The sequence below is a fragment of the Protopterus annectens genome, chromosome 4.part1 (assembly GCF_019279795.1).
Source record: "Protopterus annectens isolate FY-2018-M chromosome 4.part1, PAN1.0, whole genome shotgun sequence".
Taxonomy (NCBI): Eukaryota; Metazoa; Chordata; order Ceratodontiformes; family Protopteridae; genus Protopterus; species Protopterus annectens.
This window is the reverse complement of record NC_056734.1, coordinates 522,895,257-522,910,339: the sequence shown is the minus strand read 5'-3', so window position 1 is coordinate 522,910,339 and position 15,083 is coordinate 522,895,257. Positions and strand designations below refer to the sequence as shown.

The following is a 15,083-nucleotide window of genomic DNA, read 5'->3' as shown; positions in this document are numbered from 1 at the left end:
ACAAAGGTACAGGCAGGGCCCTCGTAATGTAAGATGGCTGGAATAGTGCTCAAGTATAACAATACAGTCTAGAGTCAGCAGATCTGAATCTAGTCTATGCTATGTACTAGCTACTTAAAGCAACAGAATGGCTTTTTTTAAAGTGCAGAAAGAAAGTGGCAAATACTTAGTTTAGACAGAGGTAACACTTCCCACATCTTTGTGAAATCTGTCACATGTTGAAATACTATAACTAATAAAGATTATTTCTGAATCATTTATTTGTGCTCTGAGCCATATTTCTCGACTGCCAAAATGCCTGGTGCATACAGACCAATAGAACATTACTATGTGCTAATGTCATCACTAGAAACATAAAAGGCTTGAACATCAATAGTTGGAATGCTCCTTCCTTTCTGCTCTTACTGTACATACAAAGTCATTCTGTAAATCAAAGTGTATATTTATATATATATATATATATATATATATATATATATATATATATGCCCAGAGGTCAGCAAAGCCCAGGGTTTTCTTAAGATCAGCCTGTTGCTAGGTAAGAGGTAGATGCCTCATCCCCTCCCCTACCAATACAGGCACTTAGGACTAACTCATTGCTTAGAAAAGGCATCTCATAAAAGTATTCTTTAGTTATCATTTGCTATCTCTGCCCAATTTAATTTTGTTCCTTTTCTTTATGGGCCCAATTCATTGAATCCACTTCCTTTTGCTTAGATCATCCATGTTTTATCTCAAAAGAAATATCATTGCGGTCCTGTTCAAAGTTATTTTGGCCCTTAGTATATGACTTCTCCTTTTTCTTGTCTGCTCTGTGTCTCTCACCCTCTGTCATAGAGTGACCAACAGCATCCTCTCAATTTATTTTTATTTTCTCTGTTGTGTTCTTTCTGCAAAGGATTTGCCATCAGTTTAATTTTTTTCTTTACTTAAAGATACCTACTGCCTACAGTCTTCCTTTATTTGAGGTTTCTTACTTCCACTGACAGAAGTGGGTTTAGAATGCTAAGCAGGTACTGTTTCTCTCTCTTTTTGCCCCTTCGTGAAATCTGTCTTATTGTTATAATTCTCCCTCTGATTATCCATCTAATCTAATGCTAAGAACTCTTCATTCATGGGGTTTTATGTTTCGTCTTGTCAAAACGTTTAGTTTTCAGTTCAAGTTTGCATTTTTCCATGTTTTTTAACTTTACTTCTTCAGAATATACCTTTACAGTGAATGTTCACCTTCATCAGTTCTGCTAGTTTCTTCATCACGCAACATTTTCAGACTGCAATGGCACTTCTACTCCTTGCTCTACAGCACTTCCAAGCTACAATAATTTCATGTGTAGATTCCTTCCTTCGTGTAGTTCTAGTAGAGGTGTATTCCCATATATCTCTTTAATTGTAGTTTCTTCCACTCTTTTTATTCCTAGCCAACATTTCTAAATGTGGTGCTTGGTGACAGTATTCTTTGATTTGTGTACCTTAATGCACGTCTCATGGTAACCTCCCCTATTTTCTCTGTGTTATGCAGATGCATACCTGTAGGCTTATTCACCTACTGGTTCCTGTCTTCACATTCATAACATGATCTATCAAAAGAAGTAGCTTCTTCTGATTGTATCCATAACTATTTAAACTGGGGAAAACATTTCCCTATTAAAATATCTAGTAGACAGAAAACATTAAGGCACATCGGGTAGTACATAGCATTAATATCATGAGAAGTTAACAAACAGGTTCTTGTGGTCCAGGGTTAATGTCCTCTGCTTCCATTGTGTGTGACCAAAAGCAAATCACTTAACTAGACAATGGTCCTTGACTGAACCTGAAAATGATTAGTGGTCTATCCTGGTTAATAAATATTATACAATGACCCCCCCATTAATATTCCAAAATGTGCACGCTGATTGACCAGAGTACCCGTTGTAAATCCCGCAATATACCAACGAAAAAAGGACTTTTTTCCATTGGTATAAACTGCTCAAAATTTTTTTTTTAACAAATAAAAAAAGAAAAAACAGAGCAACGGAGACTTTCTTTTCTCCATTGCTTCCGTTTCAAAGCATTGATGTACTGGGTATGCATGGGATGCAAGTCCCATACGCAAGCTCAATACATCAAAACAAGGAAGCAGTGTACCACAACCAGGAGACCAGGAGAAGAACAGTAATGCACCGTTATGCAAAGACATTATTTAAGAAAAGTAAGTATTTTTTTCTTAAATAATGTCATTGTATAATAGCAATAACCGACTCCGTGGTTGTGGTATATTGAAATTTACCCACGGTTGGCTTTATTTAATCACTCAGGCTTCACCCTCATGATTAAACCACAACAACTGTGGGTAAATCTTCAATATACCACACCACATCATCGGTTACTGCTTAAATAAAAAATACATTTCAGGTGTTGAAATGGACACAACAGCAGCTGGATGGATTACTATTCCAAACACAGTTTGTACTTCTGTCTCGGCAATAGAATATTGTTTGTTATTATGTTGACCATCTGAATCTAACCATAAATTAATAAAATCGCTTAAGTTACGTAATTCTTATCTTACTATTTTATTATGAGAAAATGTGCAGTTGTGAAATTTTTGAGATAGGTGGTTCAGAAAAGGAAAGTCTTTTTCAGTTTATTCTGGTCCTGGTAATCAGTGTCCTTCATTTACATGAAGGCTATTAATGGTTTTCCAGTTAATTGGGGTGAGAAGATTCTAGCCTTGTCAGTTCAACAAACACTGCTGCAAGGTGGTATGACATGCTTTGAGATCTTCCTCCTAGGTCAGCTGTTTTAGCAGTGGCATTATCTTTTAGGATAGCCACTGACTTAGCTATGACAACCACTATGGTCTTAGTAAATGCTCCAAAATGGTTTCTCAGCTACTTAACTGACCACCAACAGGCAGTTATGTGGCAAAATGAACTCTCCATCCTATTACTTGTCTCAGTAGGAGTCCCCGAAGGCTCAGTTCTTGGCCTATTGCTCTTCACCATATTCACCAACAGTCTTAGCACAGCCACCCAGCATGCAACCATTGTTCAATAAGCTGATGACTCCTCCATCATATGTTCAACTCGCTCCCTACCAGAACTCCTGCAATCAACCCAATAATCTTTCCAAGACTTTGAAAAATACTTCTCAGATGCTCTACTCATACTCAGTCCAAATAAAGCTTTTGCTTTTCACTAATAGCAAAGTTCCTGACAACTATCCCCCCCTTCTCCATCTACTCAGCCAATAAAATTAAAATTGAACCTGTTCAGCATGCCAAACTCCTTGGAGTCACAATTGGCAACAACCTAAAATTTGACAAACACCTCGCTCTATGAAAAAGGTCTACATTAAGCTAGGCTCACTATGCAGAGTAAAGCCAAACCTAACTGAGGCCAGTAGACATTCCATAGCTATGACTCATCTGCTCTCTACCCTTGTATATGCCTCACCAATATTCACTAATCTCAGAAAATCAGACTTAAACAAACTGGAGTCCTGATATAACAAAACCTCAAGATTCGCTACTAACCTCCCTTACAGATCACATCACTGCACAGCACTTCATAAATGAAATTGGATTTAACTATCCAACCTCCTATCCCTCAATCAACTAACTTTCATTCATTTCATCTTCCACCAGCCAGACAGCTGTCCAGCACTCAAGAGCTTAGTGCAGCTCTACTCAAACGGCAGGCCACTAAGATCCTCCAACAAACTACTACTCAACGTAACCAAACCTAATAATTGTTACTGTAATTCTCCATTCTCCCACCAAATATCTAAGTCCAGGAATTCCATGCCCCAGACAATACTAAAGTCTAGCAATACACCCAAATTTAAACTGCTAATTAAGGAACACCTAACCAAAAACTGGCTTTCCTCCTATACTAATCCAGGCTGATCATTCTGCCCTTCCTTGTTCTTACAACCAAATATCTCTTTCCTTACTAAATTCTAACATCCAAACTATTCCTTCTCTCACACTGAATTCTAATTTCTCTCTACCTATCTTAAGCTCACTACTGCTCCTATATTTACCTACCTATCTCAAGCTTCCGACAGTTTCATCATATTCCCTCTTTCTTGCACGTCACCTCATTATTGCCTTAGCTATCACTGTTTAGAACAAGTAAAACTAGCATAGCAACAATCATCCACATTCTTGTTCACATACCATACATTTAACTCATAAATATTTACCACCAAAACCATAATATTGATCTACTGATCAGTCGTTTCTCTATGATGGCACAAGCTATTTCATGCTAGTTTATTTGTTAGCTTTCTCTTTTTTCCACTTTATAGTCCTCTCAATTTTTATTGTTTATGTATAAACTATTCACTATCTATATTTACCAAAGTTATGTATTCTTGATTGTTATCGATTTCTCGTATTGTTTTTAATGTGTTTTTGTAATGAAGCTTTTCTCCCCAGGCCTCCACTGAAAAAGCGCCACTGACCTAGTCGGACATCCCTGATAAACAAATGTAAAATAAATAATAAATAAATAAATCTTAGCACACATATCAACACACAGGTGTATTTACAATGAAAAAAAACTCCTAACACACCACAAGGTTCTTCCCCCGAGGAAATTAGACTCCTGTTATCAGCAACAGGTCTCAAGACTTTCACAATAATAGCTGAGACCATTATGGTGCTATTTGTTAAGATAGGGTATTCCAAACAAAATGAAGTCTCTGGATTTTAGTTAAAATACACAGCAAGCACCTTCAGTTTTTGGATTGCTAGGAAGCAGTTTGCCATAGTAGCTCTCGCTGGAGTCCTTCTTCAAGGTATATTTTCTAGCTTTTCTCCTACTTTATTTTACAGTTTGGTCTCCTAGAGTGTCTGCTCTGAACATTAAGCTCTCTTTACCAAGAGAAGCACTCTCTGCCTCAACATATCTCAGCCCTCTTTTTATATCATCTATAAAGGCTTATTCATCAAACCTTTTACTACTAATGCAGCTCTCTACACTTAATGTAACAGAAACAACTACATAAAACAAGACTACATTTCAAGAAAACAACACTCTGTTTACTCACTTTTTTACTCAGAAACATAATTTACACTGCTATGCACACATACACACAAGCGGCACAGAAGTTTATTTTGGAGATCTAAAGCAGTGCTTTTCACGTCTTCATCTCACAAACAGTAGGCCTAACATTTTGACTGATGAAATTCTTTCCAGTCCTTTATAATATGATGTTTCAATGATGAGCACTGGAATTCAAGCTACTTTCTAATGAAGCTCATATTACAAGCTCTTCTGTTCTGATAACAGGCTGATGACTTAAACATTGTTAACATCTAAATGTACCCATGACTAATACAACACTCCGATATACCTCATGCATGACACAGGGAGGTATCTCACCTGCCAATATTAGTCTCTGTTTGGATTAAAATAAAATTCTCCTTTTTCATTTATAAACCATAAGTGCAATCTAACAGTTGTGAGATTCCCACTCATTGGCTTTATGCACCCTGATGTAGTGCCAACAATTGCCTGGGTTTGCGTAGTTCTACATTGCCAAATCGCTCATAGGCAGACAATGGCAGATACCCTGTCTCCCATTTCCCCATCTCTGACAGAAAAAAAATCCTTTCAGTAAATCATATGAAAATGTTCCTGATAACAGAGGGAGAGAGAGGGCAATTCCTAGTCAATCTATAATATATCTGAGCCCCAACATTGTTCTGTAATAATACTTAGTGTTGTATCATCTATATGCAGAGACAGGTGAGTAGAAATACAGAAATGCATCTTTTCAATAAAAGTAATTATTATGTGCCATCTCCCCAACCCTTCTTTTACTAAATAAAACTTGAACAGATAGAAAAATGTTGACTGAAAATACTGAAAACTTAAAAAAAAGGATATGTTGACCACAGCCTTGTAACACTGGTGATTTCTAGTTTTTTTTAACAGAACAAACAATATGGCAATTTCTTTTGATCTCTTCATAAGCATATGGTGGCTGCATTTTAATGCACTCTAATAATATCATGTTACATTATGAATGCCATATCAGAACAGAAGAAACAAACTATCTAAGAATGTTCCGTGAAAGATTTACAGCCTGATAATGATAAAGGAGATCAAACAGTACAAAGAAAAACATAAGGCATTGAGAATGCATGGATCAGTCTATTTCATGGGCAGACTACCCAATGAGAGCCATGTCATTACTTACACTTGATAGTGAGTCCTGTTCATTGTCGATAATACATTTATTAAGATTATACAATCATGAACAGAGGGAAGCAAGCTAGTATACAGAGTTTCCGTTTCCGTTTCTGCATGATTATGCAATCTCAGAATTATATAGCAGAAAGTGGATGTATCACACCCCCCAAAAGTGAGGGGTGCAAGGAGCTTGCCTCCTGCAAAAACTCTTTTTTCAACTTGCTTCCTACCACTTCGAAGTGCATAAGAGTGCATCAAGAGTAATGCAGTAAAGAGGAAAATATTCATTGACTGATTTCATGGATTGTTCTTAATGAGATGACACTCATCAAAAGTCAGTGAAATCACAGATGCCATCCAAATGTACTTGCTACAGAAGAGAATGGGAAATGGAGACAGGACATGTATATGCCATATGGGGGCTAGTCTGTGATGTAAAAGTAAACACGATGGGGGAATGGAAACATTGGATTATGGGAGAATGGGCCCATGGCAGCATTGCTAGAAGTGTTGATAGAGTGGAGATCTAGGCACAGCAGTAAAGATGATGACAATGAAAGAAAAGGATACAGAAGGGGAAGGAGTGGCAACTTCATAGGGCTAGTTGGAACACTTCGGTATATCTGATGGTCTAGGTTTACTTTTGTTGAATCAGAGTAGGTTCAAATAAAACATCTGGGGGAAATAAAACCAGGCCATCACTTTCTGCAATGAGTTGAAAATCTTTGCACTCTCTCAACTTTAGTTCAGGTTTGAAGTGCTACATCTTAGAAAAAATAATTTAGCAAATTTGGCATGTACCTTGTTTTGTAACCTGTTAAGTGTTCCCTAATTATGCTATACAATATATGGAATACCATAGGGAATCGCCTCCTTCATTTTTTTACTGCTTTATACTTCCTTGTTTGGTTAACCGTTATGTCTTTACTACTCTTACCATAGTATGCCTTCAGTGAAAGTCAGCATTTAGCATTAACAAATACTTTGCCAATACAACTGAGGATTTAGGCATGGATGTCCCTTAATTCAAAAATGCTAATAAATATGGGTCTAGGACACATGCTCGACTAGCATGTCTCTGAATTACAAAACATTGAACACACATACACGAAAGCGCTTAACATCGAAAAGTGCTTCCGTGTATGTGTAGTTCAAAAAGAAATCTATGTTTCTGCAGAGGGGTGCCCCCCTGTACCCCCATCCCCCCCACACTTTAATATTCTCACTCCGAGATCACACTACAGTGGGGAAAAGGGAATTTTCCCTTACCCACACTGTAGTCCAATCTACGAAACAGGCACATATACACGGAAGCACTTTTCGATTTTAAGTGCTTTCATGTATGTGTGTTCGGTGTTCTGTGATTCGGACATATGCTAGTCGAGCATGTGTCCGGATCCCAATAAATACATATATCATTTGTTGAAGAAGAAAAAAAAACATGTACACTGCAAATGGTAATTTAACTGTATACATGACACATATACATATTCATACCATGTAAACAGCATTCATCAGAACTATAGTAAACCTAATGCCTAAGCAGACATCCATGTAAAACATTGAAATCGGTTCACCTTAGTCTAAAGTTATATAGCATCAAGAGTCTCATTGCATTTTCTGTAAATGCCAAAACTATACAAACATGTGCATTTCATCTTTAACCAAACTCATCACTGTACTATAGCTTGAACTGGGACAAAAAAAAAAAAAAAGGACGTGCTTGGCTGGATAGGCTTGTAAGGGCGCCAGGGCCATTAGCCTAGTAACCTCCTATGATCCTGTGATCCTGTGATCCTGTGATCCTATGATCCTATGCTGAAATTGAAGTTTTGGAATCCCACTGTAAAGTAAGAGTGAGATCAAAAGGAAAATATTGCTGTTGAATATGATTTATCTTGAAAACAAATTCATCACTAAAGTCTCCAATCTTGCAATATCAGTAACCACATTCCTTATTAGCAGAACTGCTTAGATGATGCATTACATAATATCTATATGACAGATATTTTGACAGAATATTTAAGACCTACCACTGTCAAAAATACATACAGCCCAAGTCACTTAACAAAGGACTGCTCCAGTAAAGTAACTTTGTGTGGTCTGTCTGCATAAAGTTACTTAACAGTTGGAAATCTTGTTTTAAAACAGACTGTCACAGGCCTTCCAACAAATGTAAAATTCATAATATAAGGACACAATGTCATTTAGAAAGGAAAAGGGTCATCATGGTTGTGGATGGATGGATGGTTTATAAACTTCAATGGTATCAGCTGGTACCCACTCACAAAAGAATCCGTCAACATTGTAGTATTTGCACAACTGACTGACCTGACTCTCACATTGCACCCCATGCAGATCTTCAATGTATCTGTTTTTCCTCTGTACCCCATTCAGATCTTCATGGTATAGATTTTTCCCAAATTCCTTTAAAACAACTATCCCATTTCCTAGAACTGCTTTATCAACGCTTGATGTTCCTATAAATAACAACATGTTGGGAAATTGTCCTCAGCAAGCATCTACTTAAGACTGACAGAACACCATTTCCTTGTTTGAAGATTAAATACATTCGCAGACTTTCTTCCTTTATTTTCAAGGGAGGATGCAAGACTGACTGGTCCTTCATAGACACATGCATACAAGTCATTAAACTAAGTCCTAATACTGCTGAACCACATTGTTGAGTTCTAGTGTCTGCCCCATCAGTTCTGAGACAGTCACAGTGTATAACTCTATAAACAAAAGAAAGTCTCCTCCACCATTAAAGAAATCACATTGATTTCCATAGCCATGCAGCACTGTTGCCAATCACTATATCCCTGCCTATACATTCACTTATATGCAGCAGCCAATCACTGTGTGGCTATCATGCAGGTAGTCACTGTGTGTGTACTGTTGGTGGTGTTGCCATACAACTTTAATGTTCCTCATACAAATGTGCTGTATGAGCCCTCCAAGGGTAGATGCATAATGGGGACAGAAAACCCCACCTTCTTTTGAGTGAACATCCCCTGTTAGTTCTGTGGTCTCCATCAGATGATAAACTATCAGGAGACACATCCCACAGCATGCCTATGAACCTCTTTCTTTAAAAATATGAACAGGAATTGCATCTTTACACCTCTCCCTCCCTGGCTGTCTCCTCTATTGCCAGGGCCAATAGTCTAACCTGGGTCATTTGGGTTATAGTCAAGGCTCCATCTCTCTATGCTCCACTAAACGTAAGCTATGAAGAACATACAAGGGGAGGCCTCATCACACAAACTTCAATAGCATCTGAGTTCTTTTCTTGTTTACTAAAATCCTTATGTAATCCATAGAAATAAATGGTGCCTTAATGTTACGTAAAGTGATCTTACTTGATTTTGGACCACATATGACTTATAAGATAAAACCCACATTTCTCATATAATCCTTTGGCACTCTGCACCTTCTTATTTTATCAGTTTATCATGTACTCTCTGTAGTTTATATGAGATTACATCCTACCTTGCTTGCAAAACCCATAAGGTAAACAATCATCCTTTCCTTCAGCAGGCAAATGCAGAATGATATCCCACACAGATCAATTCATAGCTCCTTGTGTTTACTCTGATCTCTGAAATGCTCCTGCATGCAAGATCTTTCTGGATGACCCTGGACTCAAGCCAATGCAAACTCTTAGGCACATTTCCCTGCTACAGGCTGCAGAAGAGCTGTTAACTTTGGTAAATTACATTCAAATGGCTAAAAATATTTGGATATCTATAAAGAGAAACACAAGCTGTGATTTCTGACACATAGCATAAGCACTGCACTTTCCATCTTTCATTTTTGTCTAACCATTAAGCATGACACAACAGCTAATCCCTAAATATACATTTGTACTGTTATGCAGTCAACTGATCTTTATCTCATGAAAATAGAGTACTGAAGATTCAGATGAATTCACAAGAACCCCAGGTGATGTCCATGCTGTTAGTTATTAAATGCTTTGTCATGCATAACGTTAATGTTAAAGGGATGAAAAACTAAGAACTGTACTGAACTATGTTATACAATTCACAGGTAGAAATCATGACTTACTTCTCAGCACTGCAACATCTAGCAAGTTTGCTAGCAAAATAAGCTTACTCTTCCTAATATTGATTAAGTCAGTTTAATTTCACAGCACCAGTAACAACAGTCTCTATCTATACTGCTACTAATGCCACTGACAATGCTAAAAAGAACAACAGACTACTCTAACTGCTTTAGTTACACCCACTATTTTCAAACTACCACTTTCTCTGTATTCTTTCTTCACTCTTGTGAATGTAAGAATCATTTCTCATTCACTTTGTTTTTCTCTCAATAGCCAACACAACAAAAAGGTGTGAGATAGTGCTCCATGCTGATTGGCTAACAACAGAGTTAAAGTTGTCTGTAAACCCAGTTGCTGAGTTGAAATTAATGTATTAAGGTTTCCATTTCACAAAAAATTACACAATCACAATATCATTGTATGGTGCTCTAGGTGGCTGGAGGTACAAGGGATAATGGCATTTCTTGGACACTGGAAGTTCTCAGCAATGCCTTAAATGTCAGCCACATAAGACTTGCTGTTCTGCTCAACAGCATAAATTCTGTTATACCTTATAGTTTAATTACATTACCCACTTACAGTAAGAAAGCACTCCATACACCTCATTTTCCTTCTGTACACAATTTTTTATTATTTATTTCCTTCTATTCAGCTGCGGTAATATTTATTTCAAGGTTATCAGTTACCTCATTTATAATATTCCTGCATTTTTCTAAGCGACGAGCGGCACAGAAACAGAGAATAAATACTATAACACTACTGCATATTTTGATCTGGTATTTGCTTTTCAGCAGCATCAGAGGAGTTAGCAAAAACATACAAACAAATACAGTAAACATGCAGAGCAACACTTTCTCATGAGACCAATTTAACTTCCTGCTCAGCTACAAACTAGACAGTTATTCCCATGCTATAACACAATTAAACATTTAAAATGATTTAAATTAAATAATGTCATGAGTTCATTAATGCATAATAATAGGTTCTCAGGAACCAACCAGTTATGATAGCACTGATATAGTACATGTTGTATATTTTGGTTGACTAATTACAGTTACTTCTTAGAAGGTTAACATTTTCCATTAACTGAAAGCTATAATGCTGGATCAGTGGGGATTATATAACAAAGTACAGCCTTTGAACGTTTTGTGAGACTAACACCTTCTATCTGTTTGGATTTTCTTGAAATTCCATACTTTTGTTTGAATGGCTCATTATTTTACAACGTCTGCACAGTCCGGCATTTGGTTATTCATGAAAAAAAGAAAAATATTATGCCTCTTCTCAGTGGACAGATTTGGCTAGCAATTTTTCAACATAAATAAGATCAAATAGCGGAGCAGAATCTTTTAAATCCATGTTTGAATTGTATCCCCTGCCCACTAGTATGTCATATGACCCAGAATAACTTGCTTAACTTTTTGTTGCTCCAGGATATCCCTAAAAAGAATGTCTTCAGACCTATCTGGTAAGTAGCTAAATGGAAAAGAAGTGGCATATTTTATATATAAAAATATTCCTTGAAGAATAGGTAATATTCTAACAGCACGTGCTTTATGTTTATTTATGTTTTTTTCCCTCTGGAATAAGAACATGCCAAGCTATGCCAACGATTTTAATCATATGCTAAGCTCCCTACCTTATCATTTCATTAAACAGACTTGCAAATTTTTGTACTACATTGTATGTTGTTTATGTCATGGATCTTACATTCATTACTGCAGCCAGCATGACCTGGAAAAAGTGAGGGACCTTCCCTAGCACTCTCAGGACAGTTCTGTTTAACATGTATTTTTTTTAACTGTTTATCACACAGGAAACAGGTTGTATGCTGCTGATGTAGTCAGTAGTGGATGCACAAAGTGTCACATATCAAACCAGTTATATAACTTTGGCTTTATACTGGCTGAGGGGTTATGTGCAAAGAAATAATAACTTCAGGATAAAGGTGAATGGCAGGTTATATTTCAGCATGGGGACAGCCACAGTATGTGACAGCAAATAACAGAAACTCTGCACGTAAATAGCCTTTTCCACACAAACTCCAAATGTGTACCAGTGCCTATGTATGTTTCTAAACATTCCAGTATCTCTACATCAGTTCTTGTATAAATGCACTGAATGTCTAGCTAAATCATTACGAAATAAGTACAGACTCTGTGATCTATGCTGCACATAACATTGCTTTTGTACAGTACTAACAGAGCTTATTTGAATTTAAGTAACCACAGAATATTCAGAGAAAGTGTCCCCTCCCCCACTGTCCTTAAGACTTGTTCATACACTGCTTCTGAAGAATTCATGTATGAAACAGAAAAAGAAATTGGTCTATACTATGCTGGAGCATCTGTATTATGCCTTAGCATTACCACAGCATCAGCAGTTCCTTCTCTCTGAACATACGTAGTACCACGGAAACCTGTCATTCATTTCCTTCGTCACTATTATCAGTCTAGGATGCACTCCCCAATACTAATGTCCAAATCAGGGGTGAAGTACACCCCCATCAATGCTATTCGCAATGTTTCGTAAGAACGTGATGCAGAGAATGTCAGCGTTTCACTGCAATGTTTGCAGTACAGCAGTATCTCCGATGACAGCCAAAAGGGGTAACAAAGTAAGCAAAAGGGCGCAGAGAGCTCCCTTTTTATCAGGCTTATTATAAAATAATCATTTTACAAATATAATGCAAAGACTAAGAAGTACTCACATAAAGAGAGGAATGCCTGTCTCCAAAGAAAGGAAACTTTACGGATATTTCAAGAGGTCCAGAACCCCCATCGTCCTGTTTGGGGGTGGTCGAGTCCCCATGTTCAGTCCCAAAAGGGTAGAAGTCGGTCAAGGGTACAATGGCATCTGCCCCTCCAGAATTACTCAATACCAGGAGCAGGGTGCAGCCGCCCGAGTTCACGTTCAAGCCCCACCACCACCAGCGCAGGATTCTCAGCAGTACCAGGATACTCATCATCCCAGGGTTTCAGCCAGTCAGTAGCTTTAAGGAACATGCAATGCAACTACTAAAAAAATGATTGCTGTATACGAATGAAATATCTTTAATAGCCCCAAAGCATTAGGCTTGCAGATGCAAATTTCAGAGGAGATTCTGCAGTCTGTTTTTACTAACAGTTTCCATGCACAAGAAAGAAATGCTACCTCCTTCTGTTAAAAAAAAAAATCTTCTCAAGTCAGCTGAGACGAGAATGCAAGAACTTTTTTCTTCGATTCTTTCCCTAAGTTTTCCAGCTATAACACTGGCAACTCTGTTTTCGCAACCAGGGTGCTCATTCAAACTCATAATCCCACCCTCATCCAGGCCAAGGGAGGGGTGGCAGAGTTTAAGGCGTGGTTCGTTGTGGAATAATATCTTTGGGGGTGGAGCTGAAATGGGGTCGTTTACCGCGAGCCGTAACGGAGGAAAAAACATTAAATAAACAGAAGGAAGCCGGGAGTTAGCATCTTCCACAGGTACCCTCTCAAATACTGAAGTACGAATCCAAAAAGTCATTAGGATGACTTCGACGTGCATGACAATGATAAAATGTGATATGTGGGTTAAATATGGGAAAGCACAAGAAATAGACGATCTTCTAAAGTCTGTTATTTTGAAAAAAAAAAGTTTGCCTTTGTTTTGGACGTAATTAGCATAGAACAGACAAAGAGTATGGAAGAAGGATTAGATACGGCCACTGTACAGCTATAAAGCAGAAATAACTAAAGCAGAAATAACAAATGCGCATAACAAAGACTGCGTGTCCTGTATAAACTGGAATGAGTCCTCGTCTTAGGAAAAACAGCACATTTAAATAAAGTGCTTGTTTTTCCCATCACGGACATTTTGTTCATCAAAACGTAAGATCTAATGTACAAGTGAGAACATTGTGTACACGTAATGTAATCTGTAAAGAGAATTTCGAAAAACGTAGGAAACATAAGTTGTTCTGATATTAATAATGTTTGTTGACAAAAAGTGTATCAGATTGTATGAAAGCATGCTTTAAATGTCAGTATGAAAACCTTTTCCCTGTAGTACATTGAATTCTCGAGTTATGTACTTAGTAAAGTGTAGAAGGAAAATAAATTGCACATGATTTTTGAAATATTTTAGCTCTTTACTAACTCAAGCAGGCAAACTACACAAAAAGTGCCAAGGGTGCTGCAAATGTGAGTCATTTGTAGAAGCAGACAGAATGCAATGTGCAGCTCGTATTCCCAAGTGTAGTTACACAATGCTTTTCATACTCCTAAGTATTAAAAGTAGTAACAGTAGTCTTTAAACTATTATAGTAGATGATTAGAAAGCAGAGCATTATTTTTCAGAGCAGATCAGTAGATGCTAGATTCTGTGTAGTTCACCTTACTCATGTTCTAACTCTTACCCTGATTACGCCCTAAACCTAAAATCCCCAGCACCTCACTAACCCTAACCTTCTGATATCTTTAGATTGCTCCCCAAATCTAAAATCCCCCTCGCTTCCCTAACCCTAATCTCCAGATCACTTACTAAATATAAAATCCACCTTTCCTCCCTAACTCTAACCTTCCTATACCTCCAGATTGTTCCCTAAACCTAAAATTACCCTTTCCTCCCTACCCCTAATATACTGAAAGCACTCTAACAATAAAATCCCTGCCTCTCGCAGAACCTATACTCACCCTTCCCATTTCCTTTTCTATTTACCTGGTCTGTGGTGAGCACTTGCATGCATCCATTTCCTGGGATGCGAGCAGATGCTACATCAGCTGTGTCTCTGAACTCATGCTAAGGTTTGAGCAGCTGACCCAGCAGTTAGTAGAATTTGAGCAGCTGAGGGCTCAAGAAGCTGTAGAACACG

General features: G+C 37.6%; 1 protein-coding gene across 1 annotated transcript in view; it reads right to left on the bottom strand.

Moving 5' to 3' along the window:
- The window catches only part of SNED1 (sushi, nidogen and EGF like domains 1), a 1,598,911-nt gene extending 1,584,775 nt beyond the window's left edge, over positions 1 to 14,136 (bottom strand). The window contains exon 1 of the mRNA XM_044070335.1: positions 12,962 to 14,136. Coding sequence (XP_043926270.1) covers positions 12,962 to 13,219 — 258 coding nt within the window. The 5' untranslated portion in view covers positions 13,220 to 14,136. The remainder of the gene's footprint in view (positions 1 to 12,961) is intronic.
- Between the last annotated feature and the right edge of the window lie 947 nt (positions 14,137 to 15,083).